At 20.9% G+C, this 21,330-nt stretch overlaps 11 protein-coding genes across 11 annotated transcripts in view; 4 read left to right on the top strand and 7 right to left on the bottom strand.

Annotated features, from left to right (window-relative positions):
- Positions 1–137: 137 nt before the first annotated feature.
- Positions 138–1,328, top strand: DDB_G0281759 (hypothetical protein; the record flags this gene model as incomplete). The annotated part of the gene is made up of 1 exon (XM_635531.1): positions 138–1,328. One exon carries the CDS (start codon positions 138–140, stop codon positions 1,326–1,328), a length of 1,191 nt encoding a protein of 396 aa, XP_640623.1.
- An 884-nt stretch (positions 1,329–2,212) lies between these two features.
- On the bottom strand, positions 2,213–2,416 carry DDB_G0281757 (hypothetical protein; the record flags this gene model as incomplete). Its single annotated transcript, XM_635530.1, has 1 exon — positions 2,213–2,416. One exon carries the CDS (start codon positions 2,414–2,416, stop codon positions 2,213–2,215), a length of 204 nt encoding a protein of 67 aa, XP_640622.1.
- Positions 2,417–4,095: 1,679 nt separating this feature from the next.
- Positions 4,096–4,473, bottom strand: DDB_G0281755 (hypothetical protein; the record flags this gene model as incomplete). Its single annotated transcript, XM_635529.1, has 2 exons — positions 4,096–4,325; positions 4,401–4,473. The coding sequence occupies 2 exons, from the start codon at positions 4,471–4,473 to the stop codon at positions 4,096–4,098; spliced, it is 303 nt and encodes a 100-aa protein (XP_640621.1).
- A 605-nt stretch (positions 4,474–5,078) lies between these two features.
- DDB_G0281753 (hypothetical protein) lies at positions 5,079–5,297 on the bottom strand (the record flags this gene model as incomplete). The annotated part of the gene is made up of 1 exon (XM_635528.1): positions 5,079–5,297. One exon carries the CDS (start codon positions 5,295–5,297, stop codon positions 5,079–5,081), a length of 219 nt encoding a protein of 72 aa, XP_640620.1.
- Positions 5,298–8,760: 3,463 nt separating this feature from the next.
- On the top strand, positions 8,761–9,726 carry DDB_G0281751 (hypothetical protein; the record flags this gene model as incomplete). Its single annotated transcript, XM_635527.1, has 2 exons — positions 8,761–9,431; positions 9,576–9,726. 2 exons carry the CDS (start codon positions 8,761–8,763, stop codon positions 9,724–9,726), a joined length of 822 nt encoding a protein of 273 aa, XP_640619.1.
- Positions 9,727–9,797: 71 nt separating this feature from the next.
- Positions 9,798–11,013, bottom strand: DDB_G0281749 (hypothetical protein; the record flags this gene model as incomplete). Its single annotated transcript, XM_635526.1, has 3 exons — positions 9,798–9,889; positions 9,985–10,496; positions 10,592–11,013. The coding sequence occupies 3 exons, from the start codon at positions 11,011–11,013 to the stop codon at positions 9,798–9,800; spliced, it is 1,026 nt and encodes a 341-aa protein (XP_640618.1).
- Positions 11,014–11,375: 362 nt separating this feature from the next.
- On the top strand, positions 11,376–12,499 carry DDB_G0281815 (DUF410 family protein; the record flags this gene model as incomplete). The annotated part of the gene is made up of 3 exons (XM_635525.1): positions 11,376–11,628; positions 11,752–11,827; positions 11,899–12,499. The coding sequence occupies 3 exons, from the start codon at positions 11,376–11,378 to the stop codon at positions 12,497–12,499; spliced, it is 930 nt and encodes a 309-aa protein (XP_640617.1).
- A 170-nt stretch (positions 12,500–12,669) lies between these two features.
- On the bottom strand, positions 12,670–13,434 carry DDB_G0281747 (OPI10 family protein; the record flags this gene model as incomplete). The annotated part of the gene is made up of 2 exons (XM_635524.1): positions 12,670–13,195; positions 13,307–13,434. 2 exons carry the CDS (start codon positions 13,432–13,434, stop codon positions 12,670–12,672), a joined length of 654 nt encoding a protein of 217 aa, XP_640616.1.
- A 511-nt stretch (positions 13,435–13,945) lies between these two features.
- On the bottom strand, positions 13,946–15,739 carry DDB_G0281745 (LISK family protein kinase; the record flags this gene model as incomplete). The annotated part of the gene is made up of 1 exon (XM_635523.1): positions 13,946–15,739. One exon carries the CDS (start codon positions 15,737–15,739, stop codon positions 13,946–13,948), a length of 1,794 nt encoding a protein of 597 aa, XP_640615.1.
- Positions 15,740–16,547: 808 nt separating this feature from the next.
- Positions 16,548–20,999, top strand: DDB_G0281743 (hypothetical protein; the record flags this gene model as incomplete). The annotated part of the gene is made up of 5 exons (XM_635522.1): positions 16,548–17,308; positions 17,449–18,917; positions 19,038–19,390; positions 19,511–19,799; positions 19,882–20,999. 5 exons carry the CDS (start codon positions 16,548–16,550, stop codon positions 20,997–20,999), a joined length of 3,990 nt encoding a protein of 1,329 aa, XP_640614.1.
- Positions 21,000–21,130: 131 nt separating this feature from the next.
- The window catches only part of cct3 (chaperonin containing TCP1 gamma subunit), a gene marked incomplete at both ends in the record, with an annotated part of 1,824 nt that continues 1,624 nt past the window's right edge, over positions 21,131–21,330 (bottom strand). Inside the window, one exon of the mRNA XM_635521.1 lies at positions 21,131–21,330. This exon is cut by the window's right edge and continues 1,306 nt beyond it. Coding sequence (XP_640613.1) covers positions 21,131–21,330 — 200 coding nt within the window.

Genomic DNA, 21,330 nt, shown 5'->3' with positions numbered 1-21,330 from the left:
TACCAAATAAACTTTATAATAATCTTTCAAATATTTCTTTAAAATATCCAATTCAACAAGAAGAAGCTACAATTACTACAACAACAACTACAACAACAATAACAACAACTACAACAGATACAACAAATAATAAAAATATGAATAATTTAGAAATTTCATCAATAACAACAAATAATAAAAAAAGTAATGAAATTATTAAAAATAATGTTACATTATCACATAAACCATTTAAAAAATCAGATTTAAAAATACTTGATCTAAGTAATAACAAACGAATAGGATTGGATTGTATTGCATTGATTAGGGATTTATTACCAAGATTAACATCATTGAAAACTATTAATCTTTCAAATATTTCATTATGTACTGATGGTTTAGCAATTTTAATTCAATATTTAAATAAAGCACCAAATATAAAGAATTTAAATCTTTCAAATAATGGTATCTATCCAAATGGTGCTGAAGATATTGGTAAAAACTTTCTAAGAGATAATACAACCTTAAGGTCATTTGATATCTCTGAGAATAAAATATCATTATCTGGTGTAAAATCAATTTTAAATTCAATAGCGGGTAATTTAGATTACAATAATAACAATAACAATAACAATAATATCAATAATAATATCAATAATAATATCAATATCAATAATAGTAGTGTATCAAAATTAGAAAAAAGTAAATCAAAATTAAAATCATTATATCTTAGAAGGACGATGATATCATTTCAAGAATCAATTATAATTAGGAATGTAATTTTTCAAACTCAGTATATTAAAATTTTAGATTTATCATCGAATCAGATTAACCAAGAATCGTTAAGTATCATTTGTGAATCATTATCATTTAATCAAACTATAAAAGAACTCAATTTAAGTTTTAATTTATTTGGTGCTCCAGGTTGTTTAGAGTTGGCAAAATCATTACAACATAATAAATCATTACGTTATTTATATCTTCATTGCGTTTCAATGAAAAAGGAAGGTGCTCAAGTGATTGCTGATTCATTGAAATCAAATACAACTCTAACTCATTTATTCTTGAGTAATAATGATATAAAGAATAAAGGTTGTTCACATTTTTCAAAACTTTTAAAAAGTAATAATCATCTTCAATATTTAGATTTATCTTGTAATGGTATTAAAAATAAAGGTGCTTTAGAATTACAAAAAGTTTTAAAAGAATTAATTACAATTCAGTCTCAAAATATTTCAAATTCAAATTGTTTATCATTTATAAATAATATTATTAAAATTGATATAAATGGTAATTCAATAACTCATAAATTATATAAAAATTCAAAAGATGAAAATTGTAAATTAATGTAATTTTAATTTAATAATAAATAATAAATAATAATAATAAATAATAATAATAAATAATAATAAATAATAATAAAAAAAAAATATATTTGTACAATTAAAAATTTTATTATTTTTTTTTTTTTAAATTTGTTGAGGTATTAGTAGTGGTAACAGTAGTTGTTGTATTTGTTGAAATTGAAATGATTAGAAAAGGTTCTTTATCATTGAAAAATCAGAGGACCATATTTTTGAAAGAAAAAATTATAGTGGGATTTTATGAAAGTAAAGAAGAAAAGGAAAAAGTTAAATTAATATTGTACTTTCATAAAATGACGCTCTAATTTTTTTTTTCAAAAAATTGGGTCTTCTGATTTTTGAATGACAAAGAATCCTTTTTTTTCTCCATAAGCATTTTGTGTCAATTTGGTATTTAGAGAAACTTTAAACATGCTAAAAATTATTAATAAGAGTGTTTAAGGGATACAATAAGGATAAAACCCTACCCTGCACCAATTTAAACAATATTATCAAAACCCTCCAACTATGAAAATTTCCAAGTTTAAAAAGCTTGAATCTTCAGATTTTTTTATTTTTTCAATAAATACATTTGACATACAAATAATTAATAAAAATATTTATAGTTTTTTATTTGTTTTTTGATATACAAATAAATAAATATATAAAAAACAAAAAAAAATTTAAAAAAAAAAAAAAAGAAAAAAAAAGATAATTGTATTATTTTAGATAATTTTTTAATGATTAATTAAATAATAAAAATAATGAAAAAAATTGGAAAAATGGAGATAAATTTCAATTATTAAAAATAAAAATATTTTAAAAAATTTTTAGAGTGAAAATAATAATTTTATTATTATTAATAACAAATTCGATTACAAGTTTATTATTTATTAAGCTCTGCATTCCTTTAAACATTCATTTAATAATTGTTTACATTCTATATGTGTATTGTTTACAAAACACTCTTTTGCATAATATGGATTTCTTTTTTCATAGCATTGATGCAAACATTTGTAAAAATCATTTCCATTTACCCCATTTAAATTTGAAAGTAAAGTGATCATCACTAAAATGGCTATTAAAAATCTTAACATGTTTATTTTTTATCTTTTTTTTAAAAAACTATTAATTTATATATTTTTTTTTGAAAGTTTTTTTTATATTTATATATTTATTTTAAATTTTAAAATTATATTGAAATTTTTTATAATAAAATAAAATAAATAAAAAATTGTATCCTTTTTATAGGGGTAGTTGCATAGAAATTTAAAAAATTAAAGTAAAAAAAAAAGATTCAACCAACCAACAATCGCAGCGTAAAATTACTTTTCAAAACTTTATTGCAAAAAATAAAAAAAATAAAAATATTAATTATTTTAAAATTTAGTTTTTAACCACACATTTCGATAGTTTTGTTTTTGGAGATTTTTTTTTTAAACTAAAAAATGGTGGTTTCATATTGGGTTTAAAAAAAACTATAAATATTTCCAAAATTTAGTAGTATATGAAAGATTTTCATAACTACCAATTTTATTATAATTTAATGACAAATTAATATTCAATTTTAATTAAATAATATTAGATTTTATCAATTTTTAATTTATTAAAATATATTTTTATTATGGCCAGATTCTTTTTTATTATTTGTGTGATTAATTATTAATTAAAAATTGATATTAGTTTGTTAAAAATTTTATAAAAATTATAATATCGTTTCTTAAAATATGAGTTTTTGGGTAGTTTAATTTCTCAAAAAATAGTAAAATTTCTTAAGTTTTTTTCTCTGGTGACCTTACATTTTGGTAGTGTTGTTTGTGGTGATTTTTTTTTTTGCCCAAAAACCTTTTTTTATTTTTTTTTTATTTTGTGAAATCTAAGGGGAGTTGCATGTAAAATAAAAAAATAAAAGTGAAAAAAAAAAAAAAGGAGACAAACCCACAGTGTCGCACAAAATTACTTTTCACCACTTTAATGCTGAAATTTTTACATCCAACCACCCTTAGTCAACTCTTTCAACAAGTGACTATTTGTTTTATATATATTTGATTAATTTATTATTTAAGTAATATGGATAATAATTTTTTTTATATTTAGAAAGAGTGATTGATTTATTATTATTATTATTATTATTATTATTATTATTATTATTATTATTATTATTATTATTATTATTATTATTATTATTATTATTATTAAATCTTAATAAATAAATCTTTTAAATTTTTTTTTTTTTTTTTTTTTTAATCAATTTAATTTAGGCAATTTTTTTTTGCTTTTGATCACTTATAACAAATTAAAAATGAATTTGAGTCTATTCCAAATCAAAAATTATACTTTTCAAAATAACTTAATAAAAAAAAGTAAAAATAAAGAAATTTATGTTTTAATTTTATAAAGTTAACAATGAATTAAATTTTTTATTTATTTTTTTATATATTTATTTATATATGTAACCTTAAGTGATTGTAGTAGTTGTGATGGTGATTGTATTGTTGGATATGTTTGTTTGTTTGAGTTGTTCTACTGGTTATCGTGTTTGTATTTGGTGAGGGTTGTAGATGCTGTGATATTGAAAAACTTGATTTTTACCAATCATTGATGCTGCGTTAACACTACCAAATCTAAAACAATGTCATTGAATTTGATTTTGGAAAATTTGACCTCTATACCACCTAAACCATTACTGATATCCACTTTTTTCTCTTCTTATACCACAACCAATACTATTTCCATCGAATTTAAACTTGATAAACTTGTTGAATGGTTGTTGATGCTACTGTTGCTGTTGTTGTTGTTGTTGTTGTTGTTGTTGTTGTTGTTGTTGTTGTTGTTGTTGTTGTTGTTGTTGTTGTTGTTGTTGTTGTTGTTGTTGTTGTTGTTGTATTATTATTATTTTACCAAGTATAAAACCTTTTGAATTGATATTAATAGTCTCATTGCTCCCCGATAATTGGCAGTAGAAGTGGTGATTGACTATAGTTAGAATCCTAAATTTTTTGTCTTCTGTTACAAATAAATTTGTAATAATTAGCACAAAGGAAATTATCACCAATATCAATATTATTTGTTAACAATAACCTTGAGAAGGTGGGTCACTAGTTCCCACATAATTGAAGAATGGAATAAAAAGTATGAGTACAGGTATACCCATATCGACTCACAGAATCAATGGCGGAACAAACTTTTTGTTTAGTTTACATCGTGGACGACCATAAAATAACGAATGTCGAACTGGTGGATTATTAAAGATATCAAACAATGGATGTCTTGCAGGGTATATGTTGTTACAACTGACAGTGACCAGGATTCGATCAGGTTTCTATAGAGTAGGGAAATTAAATTAAAAAATTCATTGCGCAGTGGAAAGAAAATTTATTGAAATTTCCCTGCAACATGGTGGTTTCATTTGGGTTTAAAATAAAAGTATAAATATTGCCAAAATTTAGTATTATATTAAAGATTTCCCAACTTTGATAATTTTCAAGTTTAAAGAGTATATATTTTTTTTTTCGTAACAAAACCAAATTTATTATATAAAAATAAAAAAAAATTTAAAAAAAAAAAAAAAAAAAAAAGATAAGTGTTTCATTTTAGACAATTTTTTGATGATTATTTAAATAATAAAAAAAATGAAAAAAATTGGAAAAAGAGAGATAAATTCCAAATACTAAAAAAAAAAAAAAATTTATTTCCAAATTTTTGTGGTGAAATATAATAATTTTATTATTATTGTTAATAATAAACTTGATTACAAGTTTAATGAACATTAGAGCATTCTTTTGCACATTCACGTAATAAGGTGGCACAATGTTCCTCTGGAAATACTGTTAAACAATTTTTTGAATAATTTGGATCTTTTTTTATAGTGCATTTATTATAACATTCGAAAAAATTGGGAAAATTATTTCCATTTACAGTATTTAAATTTGAAAGTAAAGTGATCATCACTATTATAGCTATTAAAAATCTTAACATGATTATTTTTTATCTTTTTTTAAAAAAAACTATTAATATATATATTTTTAAAAGTTTTTCTTATATTTATATATTTATTTTTTACCTTTTTAAAATTATATTGAAATTTTTTATAATAAATAAATAAAAAATTGTATCTTTCTTTATAGAAAAAAATAAAATAAAATAAAATAAAAGTATACCGAAAAAATAATAATAAAAAAAAAAATTATAATTGTAATATTAACCAATATAAAAGTTAGGGAAATGTAGTTTTTTAAGTTTATAATCCATTTTTTTATATTTTTTTTTTTATATTTTTTTTTTTAAATTTTTTTTTTTAATTTTTTTTTTTTTTTTTATTTTTTAAAGTTTCAAACAATTATATATAAAAAAAAAGTAAAAGATATCCCTTCGGTTAATTATAATAATAATAATAATAATAATTAATAAATAACTTAAATATACAAAAATTAATATGGGGAGATCCGACCTAACTCAGGATGTTTACCACTATATCCAGAGATTGGAGTTTTTTATTATTAAATCATTATATAATTAAATTAATTAAAATAATTAAAAAAAAAATAAAAAAAAAAAAAAAAAAAAAAAAAAAAAAAAAAAAAAAAACAGAAAAAAAAAAAAAAAAAAAAAAAAAAAAAATAGAATGAAATGAAATGAAATGAAATGAAATAAAATAAAATAAAAAAAAGAAATACAGAAATTAAAGAAACTTATTTCGAAATTGTTTAAACAATCATACAGTTTAAAATTAAATAAATTGTTTTAAACCACCACTTTTTTTGAACACATGAAAATAAATTAGAAATGAAAATAAAAAGATAAAAAAAGATTTTTTTTTTATTTTTTTTTATTTTATAATTATTCTTGTAGTCAGTATTGTTACTATAATTAATCCCATGAGCTTTTTTTTATTATTATTTTTAATTCTTTTATATTTGAGATGATTATTATTAATTAAATGACTTTGAGTTTTTTTTTTTATTTTTCTATGCCCAAAATTACCGTATTAATTTCGGCAGCCATATTAATTTCAACCTAAAATAGTTGGTCTTTGCATGTCAAAATTAATATGGCTGCTGAAATTAATATGGTAATTCTAGCAGACATAAGTCCTATGCCAAAATTATCATATTAATTTCAGCAGCCATATTAATTTTGGCATGGGACAAGTGTATATTTTTTTTTTTCGTAACAAAACCAAATTTATTATATAAAAATAAAAAAAAAAATTTAAAAAAAAAAAAAAAAAAAAAAGATAAGTGTTTCATTTTAGACAATTTTTTGATGATTATTTAAATAATAAAAATAATTAAAAAATTGTAAAAAGAGATATAAATTCCAAATACTAAAAAAAAAAAAATTTATTTCCAAATTTTTGTGGTGAAATATAATAATTTTATTATTATTGTTAATAATAAACTTTATTACTAGTTTATAGAACATTCATTTGTACATTCAAGTAATAAAGTGGTACAATGTTTCTCTACAACAAATTTTAAACAATTTTTTGTATAATTTGGATCTTTTTTTATAGTGCATTTATCAAAACATTCCAAAACATTATTTCCATTTAAGAAAAACTTTTAAAAATATATATATTAATAGTTTTTTTTAAAAAAAGATAAAAAATAATCATGTTAAGATTTTTAATAGCTATAATAGTGATGATCACTTTGCTTTCAAATTTATATTTATATATTTATTTTTTACCTTTTTAAAATTATATTGAAATTTTTTATAATAAATAAATAAAAAATTGTATCTTTTTTTATAGAAAAAAAAAAAAAATAAAATAAAATAAAAGTATACCGAAAAAATAATAAAAAAAAAAAAAAAAAGAATTATAATTGTAATATTAACCAATATAAAGGTTAGGGAAATGTATTGTTTTTAAGTTAATAATCTATTTTTTTATTGATCACAAGCTAAATGGGTGTGGTATTTTTAAAGTGTGGTTGTTATCATCGTTTTTAATTTAAATAAAAATAAAAATACATATAAATTAATTATTATAACTATGAATTAAATTGATTTTATTTATAAAATTGAAGAATACCTATCATTTAAAATCTACTTAACTTGGAGTTCTATATTTTTCCATTTGGAATCACTTTTTTTTTTTTTTTAATTAATCTGTTAGAGTCGGCTAGATTTGGCTAAAATTATTTTTTCTTTTTTTTTTTAATTATCTATAATTTATTATTAATTAAGGGACAAATAAAAACCAAATATAATGAAAAGTTGAGTGTTTAACTACACAATTTATTATCTTGTATTTTAATAAAATAGTTTTCAATTATTTAATATTTTTTATTATTTTTTTTTTTTTTTATTATTCATCTCAGTTTTTAATATATTTTATTATATTTTTTTGAAAGATAATTAAAGTTACATTTTTTAATTAATATTTATGAATAAAATTACATTTCACAACTTCATTGCTTACATTTTTATATCCGAACAACCTTTTTATAGATATAATAAAATAAAATAAAATAAAAGTATTAAGAAAAAATAATATAAAAAGAAAAAAAAAAAAAAAAAAATTATAATTGTAAAATTAACCAATATAATAAATTAAGGAAATGCGTGAATGTGTTGGTGTTTAAAAAGTGAGGTTAAAATTAAATTTCAGATCATTTTTGCATGAATTCAAGACACACACCACATATTATTATTTTTTTTGAAATTAAAATTTAATAATTTTTTTTTTTTTTAGTAATTCAAAAGTTTATAACCTATTTTTTTTTATTGGTTAAAAGCAAAATGGGTTTTAAAAAAAAAAATCAAAAAAAAAAAAAACTCCTTCCTTTTTTAAAGTTTGGAATGTGGTATTTTCAAGTGTGGTTGTTGTCATTGCTTTTAATTTTAAATTCTTTTTCATGATTTTAATTTTAAATTCTTTCAAAAATACATATAAATTAATTATTATTACTATGAAGTAAATTGATTTTATTTATAAAATTGAAGAATACCTAACAATTGGTAAATTCAAAGGGGGGTAAATGGGTTTTTTTTTTTTAATAACTTATTAATAATAATAATAATAATTCATTTCATTTTTTGTTTCAAACAATAGTCTATGGTAAAAAATAATAATAAATAAAATTGAACTTTCTTTACCAAAAAAAAAAAAAAAAAAAAAAAAAAAAAAAGAAAAAAAAAAAAGAAAAAAAAAAAAAAAAAGAATGGTTACCTTTGTTTTTTTCATTTAAATCATTTTGTGTATTTTTGAGTGCTCTATTTTTAAATACTATATTCATATTAAAAAAAAATAAAAAGTTGGTTTATAAAAAAAAATTAAAAAAATTAAACTTTAATTTTATTGAATAAAATTAAAAAAAAATAATTTTATTTTTTTTTTTTTTTCTGAACCAAATTTTTTTTTTTTTTTTTTTTTTTTTTTTTTTTGGTTAGTGGTATATCCAATTAAAAAAAATAAAAAAAATAAAAAAAATATATGGAATCATCAAATTTAAATAATGGTAATATTGAGAATGAAGAGATTAAAGTTAAATTGAATAAAGCAAAACAAATTGAAAGAGAGAATATATTTTTCCCAGTTAAGGAAGAAGAAAACGAAAAAGTATATAAAATTGAAGGGTTATTATCATACGTAACACCAGAGAATAAAACAACCAATGCTAATTTATGTGAAGGCGTAGCAATAGTGGTTACACACCCACACCCAATGTTGGGTGGATCTTATAGGAATAACGTGGTTTTAGGTGTTGTTGATTACATATCAACCTATTTACAAATTCCAACATTATGTTTCAATTTTAGAGGTGTTGGTAAATCTGAGGGCAAGGGATCATGGTTTGGTTCTTCTGAAAGATTAGATACAATAGCAGCGGTAAACTACCTATTATCAACTAAAAAATTATCAACTCAAACTCCGATCAAACATGTCATTATTGTTGGCTATTCATATGGTTCTGTAATTGGTTCATCAGTTGCTGATTCACATGACAGTATTAAAGCATTCACTTCAATTAGTTATCCATTTGGTCCATTAACTTTAATGCTATTAGGTAGTTTATTAAAATATGCTTTAAATTCACCAAAACCAAAATTATTCTTAACTGGTGATAGTGATAATTTTACAAGTGTTTCAACATTTAAAAAAAGGTTTGTATATAAAAAATAATAATAATAATAAAAATAACATACTAATAATAATTATTATTATTATTATTATTATTATTATTATTATTATTATTATTATTATTATTATTATTATTATTATTATTAATATTATTATTATTATTATAGAATGAGTGAATTTAAACATTCAACAAATTTACAAACAAAAATATTTGATGGTGATATTGATCATTTTTATGGTGGAAATGAAAGAAATTTAGCAAAAGAAATATCAAAATGGATTATTAAGGTATCTTTAGATTTTAATAACCAAAATTAATACACACAAACAAAAAAAACAAGAAAAACAATCTTTTATTATCTATCATCTTCAAATGTTACATAGTTTATTTAAGGTTGATTTAATATAAAAATACTATCCAAATCAGTTCCAGATTTCATTCTAGCATTATCAATATTCTTTTCTGTAATTGTACAAAACCCTATTGTAAATAAAAATAATAATTAATAATAAACAAATATTAATATTTGTGAAGAAAATGTAATAAAATTAAAATTAAAAATAAATGGAAATTACTTTGTTTTGATGACGGATCAATATAAATAATTTCTTTTGTTTCATAATTATAACCAACTAAAATAATATAATGACCACAAAAATCATTTTCATCTCCTTCTTCTCTGTATTTATTTTTGTTAAAATTTTCATTATCATAAACATTTGATATATTATTATTATTATTATTATTATTATTATTATTATTATTATTATTATTATTATTATTATTATTATTATTATTATTATTATTATTATTATTATTATTATTATTATTATTATTATTATTATTATTATTATTATTATTATTATTATTATTTTTATTATTATTATTTTTATTGTTGTTGTTGTTGTTGTTGTTGTTGTTGTTGTTGTTGTTGTTGTTGTTGTTGTTGTTGTTGTTGTTGTTGTTGTTGGAAGGGATATCACAAATGTTACAATATAAATAACATGAATCTACTAAGAGTATAATTGGTAAACCTTTACTAATATGATCTATATAGTATTTTATTGGTAATTGATTAGAGGATGAACTATATATGTTTAAAAATTCAAAATTAAATATTAGTATAGTTCTAATTTATTTATCTATTTTTTTTTTTTTTTTTAAAAAAATTAAAGTGCTTACACTAATTGTAAATTTGAAGGATTTAAATCCATTGTTTTTAAAAATAAATTATTTACACGTAATGAATCAGATTCCCAACAATTTTTATAAAATTGCATTTCTTTATAATCAATTTTCACACCAATTGTGTTGGTATAGTATTTATGATTTACACCAAGTTCACTAAAAACATTTGATAAATCGATTGACCATATGCTCTTAGTATTTAATATTTGATAAATGTGTTCCATATTTTCATTTTTATTACAATTATTATTAATTCTTTTTAACCATCTTAAAATTGAAACAATGCAACATAGTCCACAATCCCATTCAAATCGTTGGTGAATTGATTCTATATTTCTTATTAAAGTTATATTACTTCTATTATTAAAATCAATTTCTACATCTCTTAATAAAATCATACTTTCATCATCACCCATCTACAAAAACTACTTTTACTATTTTTTATTTATATATTTTTTTTTTTTTAAAAAAAAAAGTTTTTTTTTTTTTTTTTTTTTTTTTTTTTTTTTTAACACACACAACCTAACATTGACCACAAACTTTTTTTAATTTTTTTTTTTTTTTTTTTTTTTTTATTTTTTATTTTTAATTTTTTTTTTTTTTTTTTTTTTTTCATAACTCACCATCTATCTTCAACATCATTCATTTCCAATTTTGATTTTTTTTTTTTCTTTTTTTTTTCTTTTTTTATATATTAAAAATAATAATATTCATTTCTTTGTAATTTTATAATTATTATTATTATTTATTATTTTATTCTAAATTTAGTAAAAAGAGAATGGCAGAAAGAGTATTAGCAAATTTAGAAGCAAAATTTACAGAAGGAAATTATTATGATATTCTTCAATCATACAAAGCATTATATAATAGATTTTCAACACAAAAGAAATATAAAGAAACTGTAACTTTATTAGAGTCTGGTTGTAATAAATTTCTTGAATATAAACAATGGAATTGTGCAGCTGATTTAGCTAAATTATTAATTGAATGTTATAAAAATTTTAAAATTCAATATTCTGATGAATCAAAAGGTATAGTTTAATAAATTAATATTAATAATAATAATAAAAATAATAATAATTAATAAATTTTTTTTTATTTTTTTTTTTTCAATTTAATAAAATTAATTATAATCGAATAAAAAAAAAATATAGAACCAATTATCAAGATATTTAAAAATTTTAAAGGTGAATGCGCTGGTAAAATTAGTTTTATGAGAGATGCAATTGAGTATGTATAATAATAATAAAATAATAATAATAATAATCATTAATATTTTAATTTTTTTTTTTATTTTACAGATGGAGTTCAAAAAATGGTGGTGATAGTAAAGGATCAGAAGAATTTCATACATTATTAGCAATTACATTATCAGAAGAAGGTGATTATATTGATGCACAAAAACATTTTATTTTTGGAAATGATTATTTTTCATTTTGTGAAATGTTAAAGAATTGGACAGAAGATGTCGATGAAGAAGAAAAAGATCTTTATATTACACGTGCAATCTTTGGGTTATTATGTTTAAAGAAATTAAAACAAGCATCGGATTTATACAATTTATTCACAACTAAAGTTATAAAAGGTGATCCATCACCATTATTAAACTTTGATCGTTTTTTATTGTTAACACTCGAACGTGATGCATTACCATTATTCAATTTATTAAGACAAAAATATGAACGTTCATTAAAGAGGGATCCTCAATTCAAAAAGTTTTTAGACCAAATCGCAAACATATTCTATAATGTACCAATTCAAAGTGGTGGTGGTCTTAGTGGTATGTTATCAAATTTATTAAGTGGTTTCGGTGGTGGTATGGGTATGGGTGGTAATAGTAGTGGTGGTGGTCTTGCAAGTATGGAGGTTGATGGTCCAACAATTGAAGATGAAATGGATTAATAAAATTAAAATTTAAATATAAATTTTAAAAAAAAAAAAAAAAACAAATAATAATAATAAAATAAAAATAAAAAATAATAAAAAAAAAATGAAATAATTATTTTTGTATACATATTATATTTATAATTTATAAACATATTTTTAAATTTTTTTATTATTCTTTATTATTATTATTTTAAGAAATCTAATTGATCATTTTTTAATTTCTTTTGAAAGTTTTCATACCATTTATTTATTGAAGATGATGGTACTGTATTATTTGATGTGCTAAAAGATAATATATAGTTTACAAGGTTATCACATAATTTAAATGCAACCTGTTTAAATTCTTCAGTTTTAATAAAATTATTTATTGAAGTTGATGATGTATTTTGTTGTTGTTGTTGTTGTTGTTGTTGTTGTTGTTGTTGTTCAATTGGTGGTTTTGATTGAATCTCTAAATCTGTTTCAATTGAAATACCAATCTGTATTATTTCAGTGGGTATTATTGAATTTATATTATTTATAAAGCCATTATTTATATTGTTGTTATTATTATTATTATTATTATTGTTATTGTTATTATCTAAAGTTTCTGAGGGTATTTTACATATTATTGATGGTTTATTTGAATTTATAAATCCTAAATATTTCCAATCTGTAAATGGTTGATATGCTAAATATATCGCTGCATTATATCCTGGTGTAAATTTTTGTCTATTATATACATGTAATATTTTAATATTAAAAATATATTAACAATGTTAGTTAATTTATAAAATATTAGAAAAAAAAATTATAAAATAAAAAAATAAAATGTCTACATACATATCAGTTAAAAATAATGTAAATTCTTTCGCTTGAACTCTATTTTCAAATTGAAAACAATATTTAGTTGGAGAGATTGTTTGAACTGCAACATTAACTGGATAAGGAGGAACTACTAACGCAAACATTTTTGTGTGTCTCTTCAAATGAATGAATGAATGAATTAGTGAAATTAAAAAATAATTAAAAAAAAATTAAAAAATTAAAAAAATAAAAAATAAAATAAAATAAAATAAAAATAGGGGGGGTTTCTCTGTTTTTTTAATGAATGAATGGATTAGTGAAATTAAAAATGTTTAAAAAAAATTTTAAAAATTAAAAAAAATATATGGACCTGACCAAAATTTGGGATATGCTTAAAAAAAATCCCAAAAATTTTCAATGAAATCTTGACGAGTTTTATTTTAAATTTGGTTTAAATATGATAATAATAATAATAAATTATTTTAATTTTATAAAGATAAAAAATAATATTTAATTTTTGTATTATTAAATATTTTTATTATTATAATTTTTTTTTTTTTTTTTTTTTTTTTTTTTAAATTGTATAACATGAACTATTAAAAATAAAAAAAAAAAAAAAATTTTATTTTGAGATTTATAATTAGTTAATTATTTTTATTTTTATTTTTATTTTTATTAATCATAATTTTCTTCATCATCATCTGGTAATGAATCATAAATATTTTGAATTGTATCTAAAACTTTAATGAAAGAAGGTCTTTCTTTTGGATTATATTTTGTACAGTCAACACAAAGTTTTGAGAAATCAGGTGGACATTCTTTTGGAACTTTTTTAAGGAAAGCAGGAGCATCGAATTGGAATCTATGTTGTGGGAATCTTTCATCTGGTATTTTCTCTGTGATGATTTCCACCAAAACAATACCAAATGAGAAAACATCAACGGCAGTACTATAGGATTGATCCAAGCAAACCTCTGGTGCCATCCAAATTTCAGTGCCAACACAAGTGTATCTTTTATTGATTCTCTCTTCAAACATTCTTGCTAGACCGAGATCACAAAGTTTTGCTCTTCTGTTGGTTGAGAGGAGGATATTTTGACTCTTTAAATCTCGATGTAAAATACCTCTTGCATGAAGGAAACGACATGACTGAGCAATGTCTAATGAAATTCTAAGTTTCTCTTTCCATGTTAATGGTATATCACCAAATATTAAAGCATCAAATAAGTCACCACCATCCATAAATTCAGTGATAATATGAATTTCATCTTTTTCATTTCTGGAAACTCCCAAGAATTGAACGATTTGTGGATGTCTAATCTCTTTTAGAATTTGTAATTCTCTTTGTACTAAAATTTCAGTCTCTTCATTGTTTTCATGTAACTTTTTAATTGCAACTGGTGTACCTAACCAATAACCTAAACTAACTGAACCATATTTACCACTACCAATTTCATTACCAACAAATTTTAATTCTTTATAATCAATATTCCACATATCTTTAGTAGTGGCTGTTGTTGCTGTTGATTCATTATTTCTAGGTGATTTTTCAACTAATGAAGAATGTCCATTTGTATTTCCATTTGTATTTGTTATTGGGATTTGAATTTGTGATTTTATTGGTTGAGTTGGTTGTGATTGTTGTGGTTGTGGAATTGGTTTTAATGGTGGTGGTTGTTGTTGTTGTTGTTGTTGTTGTTGTTGTTGTTGTTGTTGTTGTTGTTGTTGTTGTTGTTGTTGTTGTTGTTGTTGTTGTTGTTGCTGTGGTTGTGGAATTGGTTTTAATGGTGGTGGTTGTTGTTGTGGTGTTGGTTGTGGTGATTGTAATGGTGGTGATGGTGGTGATGGGTTTGTTCTTTTTGGTACTATGGGAACATTTCTTGGTGATTTTTGAAGTGGTTGAGTTGGTTGTTGTGTTGGTGGTTCAAAACTTGGAATTGAAGGTCTTGATGGTGATTGTACTTTATTAAGATTTGAACCATTTTGATTTGATGACAATGATGATGGTGGTGGTGGTGCAGCTGATCTTTTAAATGTACCATTTTCATCACCTGGTGATGATGATACTTCAAAGAATTGACGTGATGGTAAAGTTGAATACTTTGTTGAACTATTGGTAGTTGGTAATGTAAAATTACCAAATCTTGGACCTGGATCCTCAGATTGTACCTTTGGAATTGTTGGTACTGGTCTAGTCGCTGGTATTGGTTTTAAAGGTTGAGGTGGTTGTTGTTGTGATTGTTGAGGTGGTGGTTGTTGTTGTTGTTGTTGTTGTGCAATTGGTTTAGGTGTTGTTGATTGTTTACCATTACTATTGTCAATTGTGTTTTGAATAACTTCAACTTCGTTATTTCTTTTCCAATTCTTTCTTGACCCAAAATTTACAAAAAACCCATTTTGATTATTTCCTTTTTCAATTACACCAATACTACCAGTACTAATCTCTCTAACTTTTACACCAACATTCATTTTTTTTTTTTTTTTTTTTTTTTTTTTTGGGGTTTTCTTTTTATTTTATTTTTTTATTTTTTTTTTTTATTTTTTTTTTTTAAAAAAAGTATAAATAAATTTACAGAACAAAATAATAAATAATTTACAAAGATATAATATAAAATTACAATAAAAAAAATATATATAAAAATACAATTATTTGAAAAAAAAAAAAAAATTTCAACAAATAAAATAAATAAATAAAATATAATAAAATAAATTAAATTAAATAAAATAAAAAGGAAAAAAAAAAAAATAAAAGAAAAATTAAGCCATGGCTTCAGGTTAATTAAAAAAAAGTTTTTTTTTTTTTTGATTTTGTTTTTTTTTTTTGATTTTTTTTTTTGATTTTTTTTTCTTTTTTTTTTTTTTTTTATAAAAATCTTTTTTCCCACTTGCCTGATTAAAATATTTTCAAAAAAAAAACAAGTTTTATTGATAAAAAATAAAAATAAAAAAAATAAAAAAATAAAATTAAAATAAAATCCCTAAATTTAGGGTAAAACAATTCCTCCTTGTCTTTTTAATTATTTTTTTTTTTTTTAATTACATGCAATTCTATTTTTTTTTTTTTTTTTTTTTTTATTATTTTTTTTTTTTTTTTATTATTTTTTTTTTTTTTTTTTATTTTTTATTTTTTTTTTTATTTTTTAACTTTTTATAATTTTTTTATTTTTTTTTTTTTTATTTTTTTTTTTTTTTTATTTTTTGAGTTCATTCATATAATTCATAATTTTTAACATTTCATATGCAAAGGAATTATTAAAATAAAAACCAATTGATAATAATGGATTCAGCACCTACCTCAGGTTCATCCTTAATAAATAATAATAATAAATTAATTCCACACAACACTGAATCAACTACGTCAGATTCAATAAAACAACAAATTTATAATAATGATAAAAATAAAGTACAATATGAAGAAGAGCAACAACAACAGCAACAACAACAGCAGCAGTTACAATACCAAAAGGAGGAACAAGATATTAAAGAACAAAGTGAAAATAATAAATTGAAACAAAAATTAATAAAAATCAATAATTTACCAAAACCAAAGAGAGATGAGTTATATTGGTGTTGGACATTGAAAGAGTATATTAGATTGGGTCATATAAAAAGTGTATTTAGAATTTTAAAGATTCTTGATCATCAAACTCCTTACATATACAATGAATTCGATAATAGTATTTTACCAATTCCACAGCAAACACCACCACCACCACACACAACAACAGCAACTACTACAACTACAACAATAACGACCCATCCACCAATAGTACCACCAATGCAACCTAAAAAACAACAATTATTACCACAACTACAACCACCAATATCTCCATTAGGTGATGGAAGAGGATATGTTTATCATTTTCAATGTAAACCAATAATTGACCCAAAAAGATCAAGCTTCCCTTATCTATATATGTCAAATATATTAAGACAGAGAAGTGATATTCTATTAATTTTAAATACAAAATTATTAACAATTAGTAATATATTACATACCCTTAGAAGTGGTAATATAGATTCACTATTATTACCAAAGTAAGTTTTAATATCTTTTATGTTATTATTATTATTATTATTATTATTATTATTATTATTATTATTATTATTATTATTATTATTATTATTATTATTATTATTATGTTTTTATTAATTTAAAACTTTTAAACTATTTTTAGTTTTTTACCAATACCAAAATCAATACCAGTTGTACCATTTTTATTAGTAATTGTTTATTTCAAATTATGTTTATCAAAAGGAGATAATGCAAGATCAATAATTGATAGTTTATTAGAGTGTAGACAAAAGATTCATACATTACCACAATACGACTGTCCATCAATACCACCAGTTGAACAATTATTAGATAATATAATGCATGTTACATTAAGATTCATTGATTGGTTACCTGATAATAATGATCAATTAATTCCAACTGAAGTTTATTTTAATGAAATATTTGAAGTTATTTATTTAACTGGTCGTGATTTCTTAGATTTAAATAATTCAAATCAATCAATTCAACAACACCACCACCACAATCAACAACAACGACAACAATCAAATAATAATAATAATAATAATGGATCAATACTATCAACATTAACAATAGCAACAGATGAACATAAATTTAAATTAATTGATATTTATTTACGTGATAGTAGAAAAATCGTATTTTTAAATGTTGGATCTTTAGCACAAAAAAGAGGTACAATTAAATTATCAGTTTGGTCTATTGAAAATATTAATACATTATTAAAATGTTGTAAATTTTATTTACAAGTTAATAATAACTTAAACAATAAAAATAATAATATAGATAATAATAATATAGATAATATAAATAATAATAATAATAATAATAATAGTAATATAAATAATGAAGAAATAACAACACAAGATGATGCGACAACAATTTTAGATTGTTGTATGAGATTAGCATTTTCTTGGGCAACGATTTGCTCTGGAATTTTACCAAATAGTTTAGAGAAATATTCAGATTTAAATAAATGTTGGTGGAATGTTGATCAAGATAAATTACAATCTATCCTAAGAGATTGGATCAATGTAATAAAGGGAATATTTATTGGTGTTAAATCAACAAAGAATTCTGATAAATTATATTTAGTTTGCTTAGTTTGGTTAGCCTCAACAATTTCATTATTCGATGAGGATGATAATTATCAACTACCACCATTACAACAACAAGAAGAAGAACAACAACAACAACAACAACAAGAACAACAATTAGAACAATTACCATCACCTTCACCAAAAAATGGATTAAGTGATACTTCATATTCATTATATATTAGAAATATTGGTAATCATCCAGAATTATTAACAGATTTTACTAAATCATCACTAATAATCACATCATTAGGATTCGCTTTAATTGGTGTTCAAACATTGGAACAAAGTGTAGAGTTAATTCAAAAGTTATTGAATTTATGGGGACATCAATCATCAACCCAAATACCTTCATTGGAAAATGTTTGTTTAATATTTAAAACCATTCAAAATGTTTTAACAACTAAATTTAAATTAGCAAACTTTAATAATCAAGATGAATTATTAATTGCATTAATCTCTTGGTTACGTTGTATATCTGATGAAGTTTATAATTTATTTTATAGTTCAAATTTAAGTAAGTATTTTTTTTTTATTTTATCATCATCTAATATAGTGGTATAGTATAATTTTCAAGTATTGATAAAATTTTCTTTTTTTTTTTTTTTTTTTTTTTTTTTAAAAAATTTATATTTAGATTCAAGATTTTTATGTATATTTATTGGATCATCATTAGTTCATGCAATTAAAAAGAATAAAAGTATTTGTAATATTATACCAGAGGAGGAAAAGAAAGATATAATTGGAAATATGCAAGAATTATTTTATACACTTATTAATCAACATAATTTCTTACCAAAATCATTTAAAATTGGATTGGCAACTGCATATTGTCTAAGTTCAATCGATCCATTCACAGAGAAACAAGCGAATCAATCAATTCTAATGATTACATTGGAAGTTTTATTAGATGAAATACTTTGTATAAATGGTTCTTTAAATTATTGGTTAGAAAAACCAAATGAAATTGATGCTTCAATTATTAAAAAGGTAAGATGATGATAATAATAATAATGATAATAATTATAAAAAATATATTTAATATAATATAATATAAAAAAAAAAAAAAAAAAAAAGATAATTAACTTTTTTAAAAATTTTAAATTATAGATTGAATCACATAAAACCACACCATTATTTTTAAGTATACCTCCATTCATTCAAACAATTAGTGGATTGGTTTTAAATTTATCAGATAACGATAATAATAAATTGGTTTTATTAAAGCTATGTGATTTTACTTATAGTTTAAATGAAAATTGGTCAAATTATGGTAATGTTGAATTCCCATCCCCTCCGATTCCAAAATCAATGCTTAGAAAAGCATTAGATCCAAGTTTTCAAGCAATATTTCAATCATTATCTTTATTATTTTTTGAAATTTCTTCAATTTTAACTCGTAAGTAATATTTTATTTTTTTTTTTTTTTTTTGAAATTGATAAAAATATTAACTTTTTTTTTTTTTTTTTTTTTTTTTTAGCAATTGATAGTGTTGTTGGTATTGAATTATTTTGTAAATTAACATTTATTGGAAGTGATGATGATGTTCAATTAATTGGTAAATCAATTAGAACATTAGCTAAAAATGTATTAGTATCGGAATGTGCGATTATTAGATTAATTGATAAGATGCCATTATATTATCAAGTACCAAAAGATGACAAGATTGCATGTTTACAAGTTGTAATTTATTTCATTGCACTCGATAGTTTAATTACATCAGTACCACATAACCTAATTGTTGATCATGTCGTACCAAATCTATTCGAGTATATGGAATATCCAAATAGTAAATTAAATATACAAAGCCATTCAATACTTGCAAAGATGTTTGCAATTCCAAACTTTCATTTATCAATTAAAATGGTTCCAATGTATTTGAAATCTGCTTTGAAATCTTATCCAAAATTTACAAAAGTCTCTTCACTTTATGAAGTTATGGTTTCAATTGTTGAAAATAATGCTCCAACAAATCCAATCATTTTATATTCAATTAAAACAATTTCAAATTCAATAATTAACCATATGATTGAAAATAATTTAACAAATAATAATATTAATAATAATAATAATAATATTAATATTAAAAATAATAATAATAATCAAGATGATCTTCTTGAAGATTCATCAAGTTTAATTGGACAATCACATAAAAGATTAAAAGATTCAAACAAACTCCAACAACAACAACAACCAGAACAATTAAATATTGCTGCAAAAGGATTAATTAAATTATTATTCTCATTATTTTTGTATATTGACATTCAAATTATAGATTTAGTACTTGATGAAATTCGTAAAGTTATTATAAAAGCGCCATCTCAAAAAATACGTTTAGAACTTTGTTCAGAATTACTTACTGAAATTACTGGAAATTTAGAGAATAACACTAAAAAGAATATTTGTATTAGTTGGTATTTAGGTTTTATTCATGAAATTGAAAATTTAAATAATAATAATAATATAATTAAACCAATTTTAACTCAATCAATTAATACTTTACCATCATCTTCAAATAATAATAATAATAATAATAATAATAATAATAATAATAATATAACTCAACCAATTAATAATGAAAAATTAAGAAATAAATAATTTTTTTTTTTTTTTTTTTCATTATTCATTATTCATTTATATATATTTTTTTTTTAATTTTTTTATTTTTTATTTTTTTTTTTTATTATTTTTTTTTTTTTTTTATTTAATTAAATATTAAATTTTTTTTTTTATTGTTTTGAAGCGGCAGAAGCAATATGATCAACTCTTAACATAGTACAAGCAGATTCAATTGCAGTTTTTAAGGTTTGAACTTTAACGGAATGAGTATCCCAAATACCTAATTGTTTCATATCAACGATTGTACCATTATCACCATCAACACCATAGGTATAGTTTTCAGTTGGATTGGTAGCATGTTTAGCACGGA

This window comes from Dictyostelium discoideum (genome assembly GCF_000004695.1).
Source record: "Dictyostelium discoideum AX4 chromosome 3 chromosome, whole genome shotgun sequence".
Lineage (NCBI taxonomy): Eukaryota > Evosea > Eumycetozoa > Dictyosteliales > Dictyosteliaceae > Dictyostelium > Dictyostelium discoideum.
The sequence above is the reverse complement of the archived record's forward strand: the minus strand, read 5'-3'. Positions and strand labels throughout refer to the sequence as shown.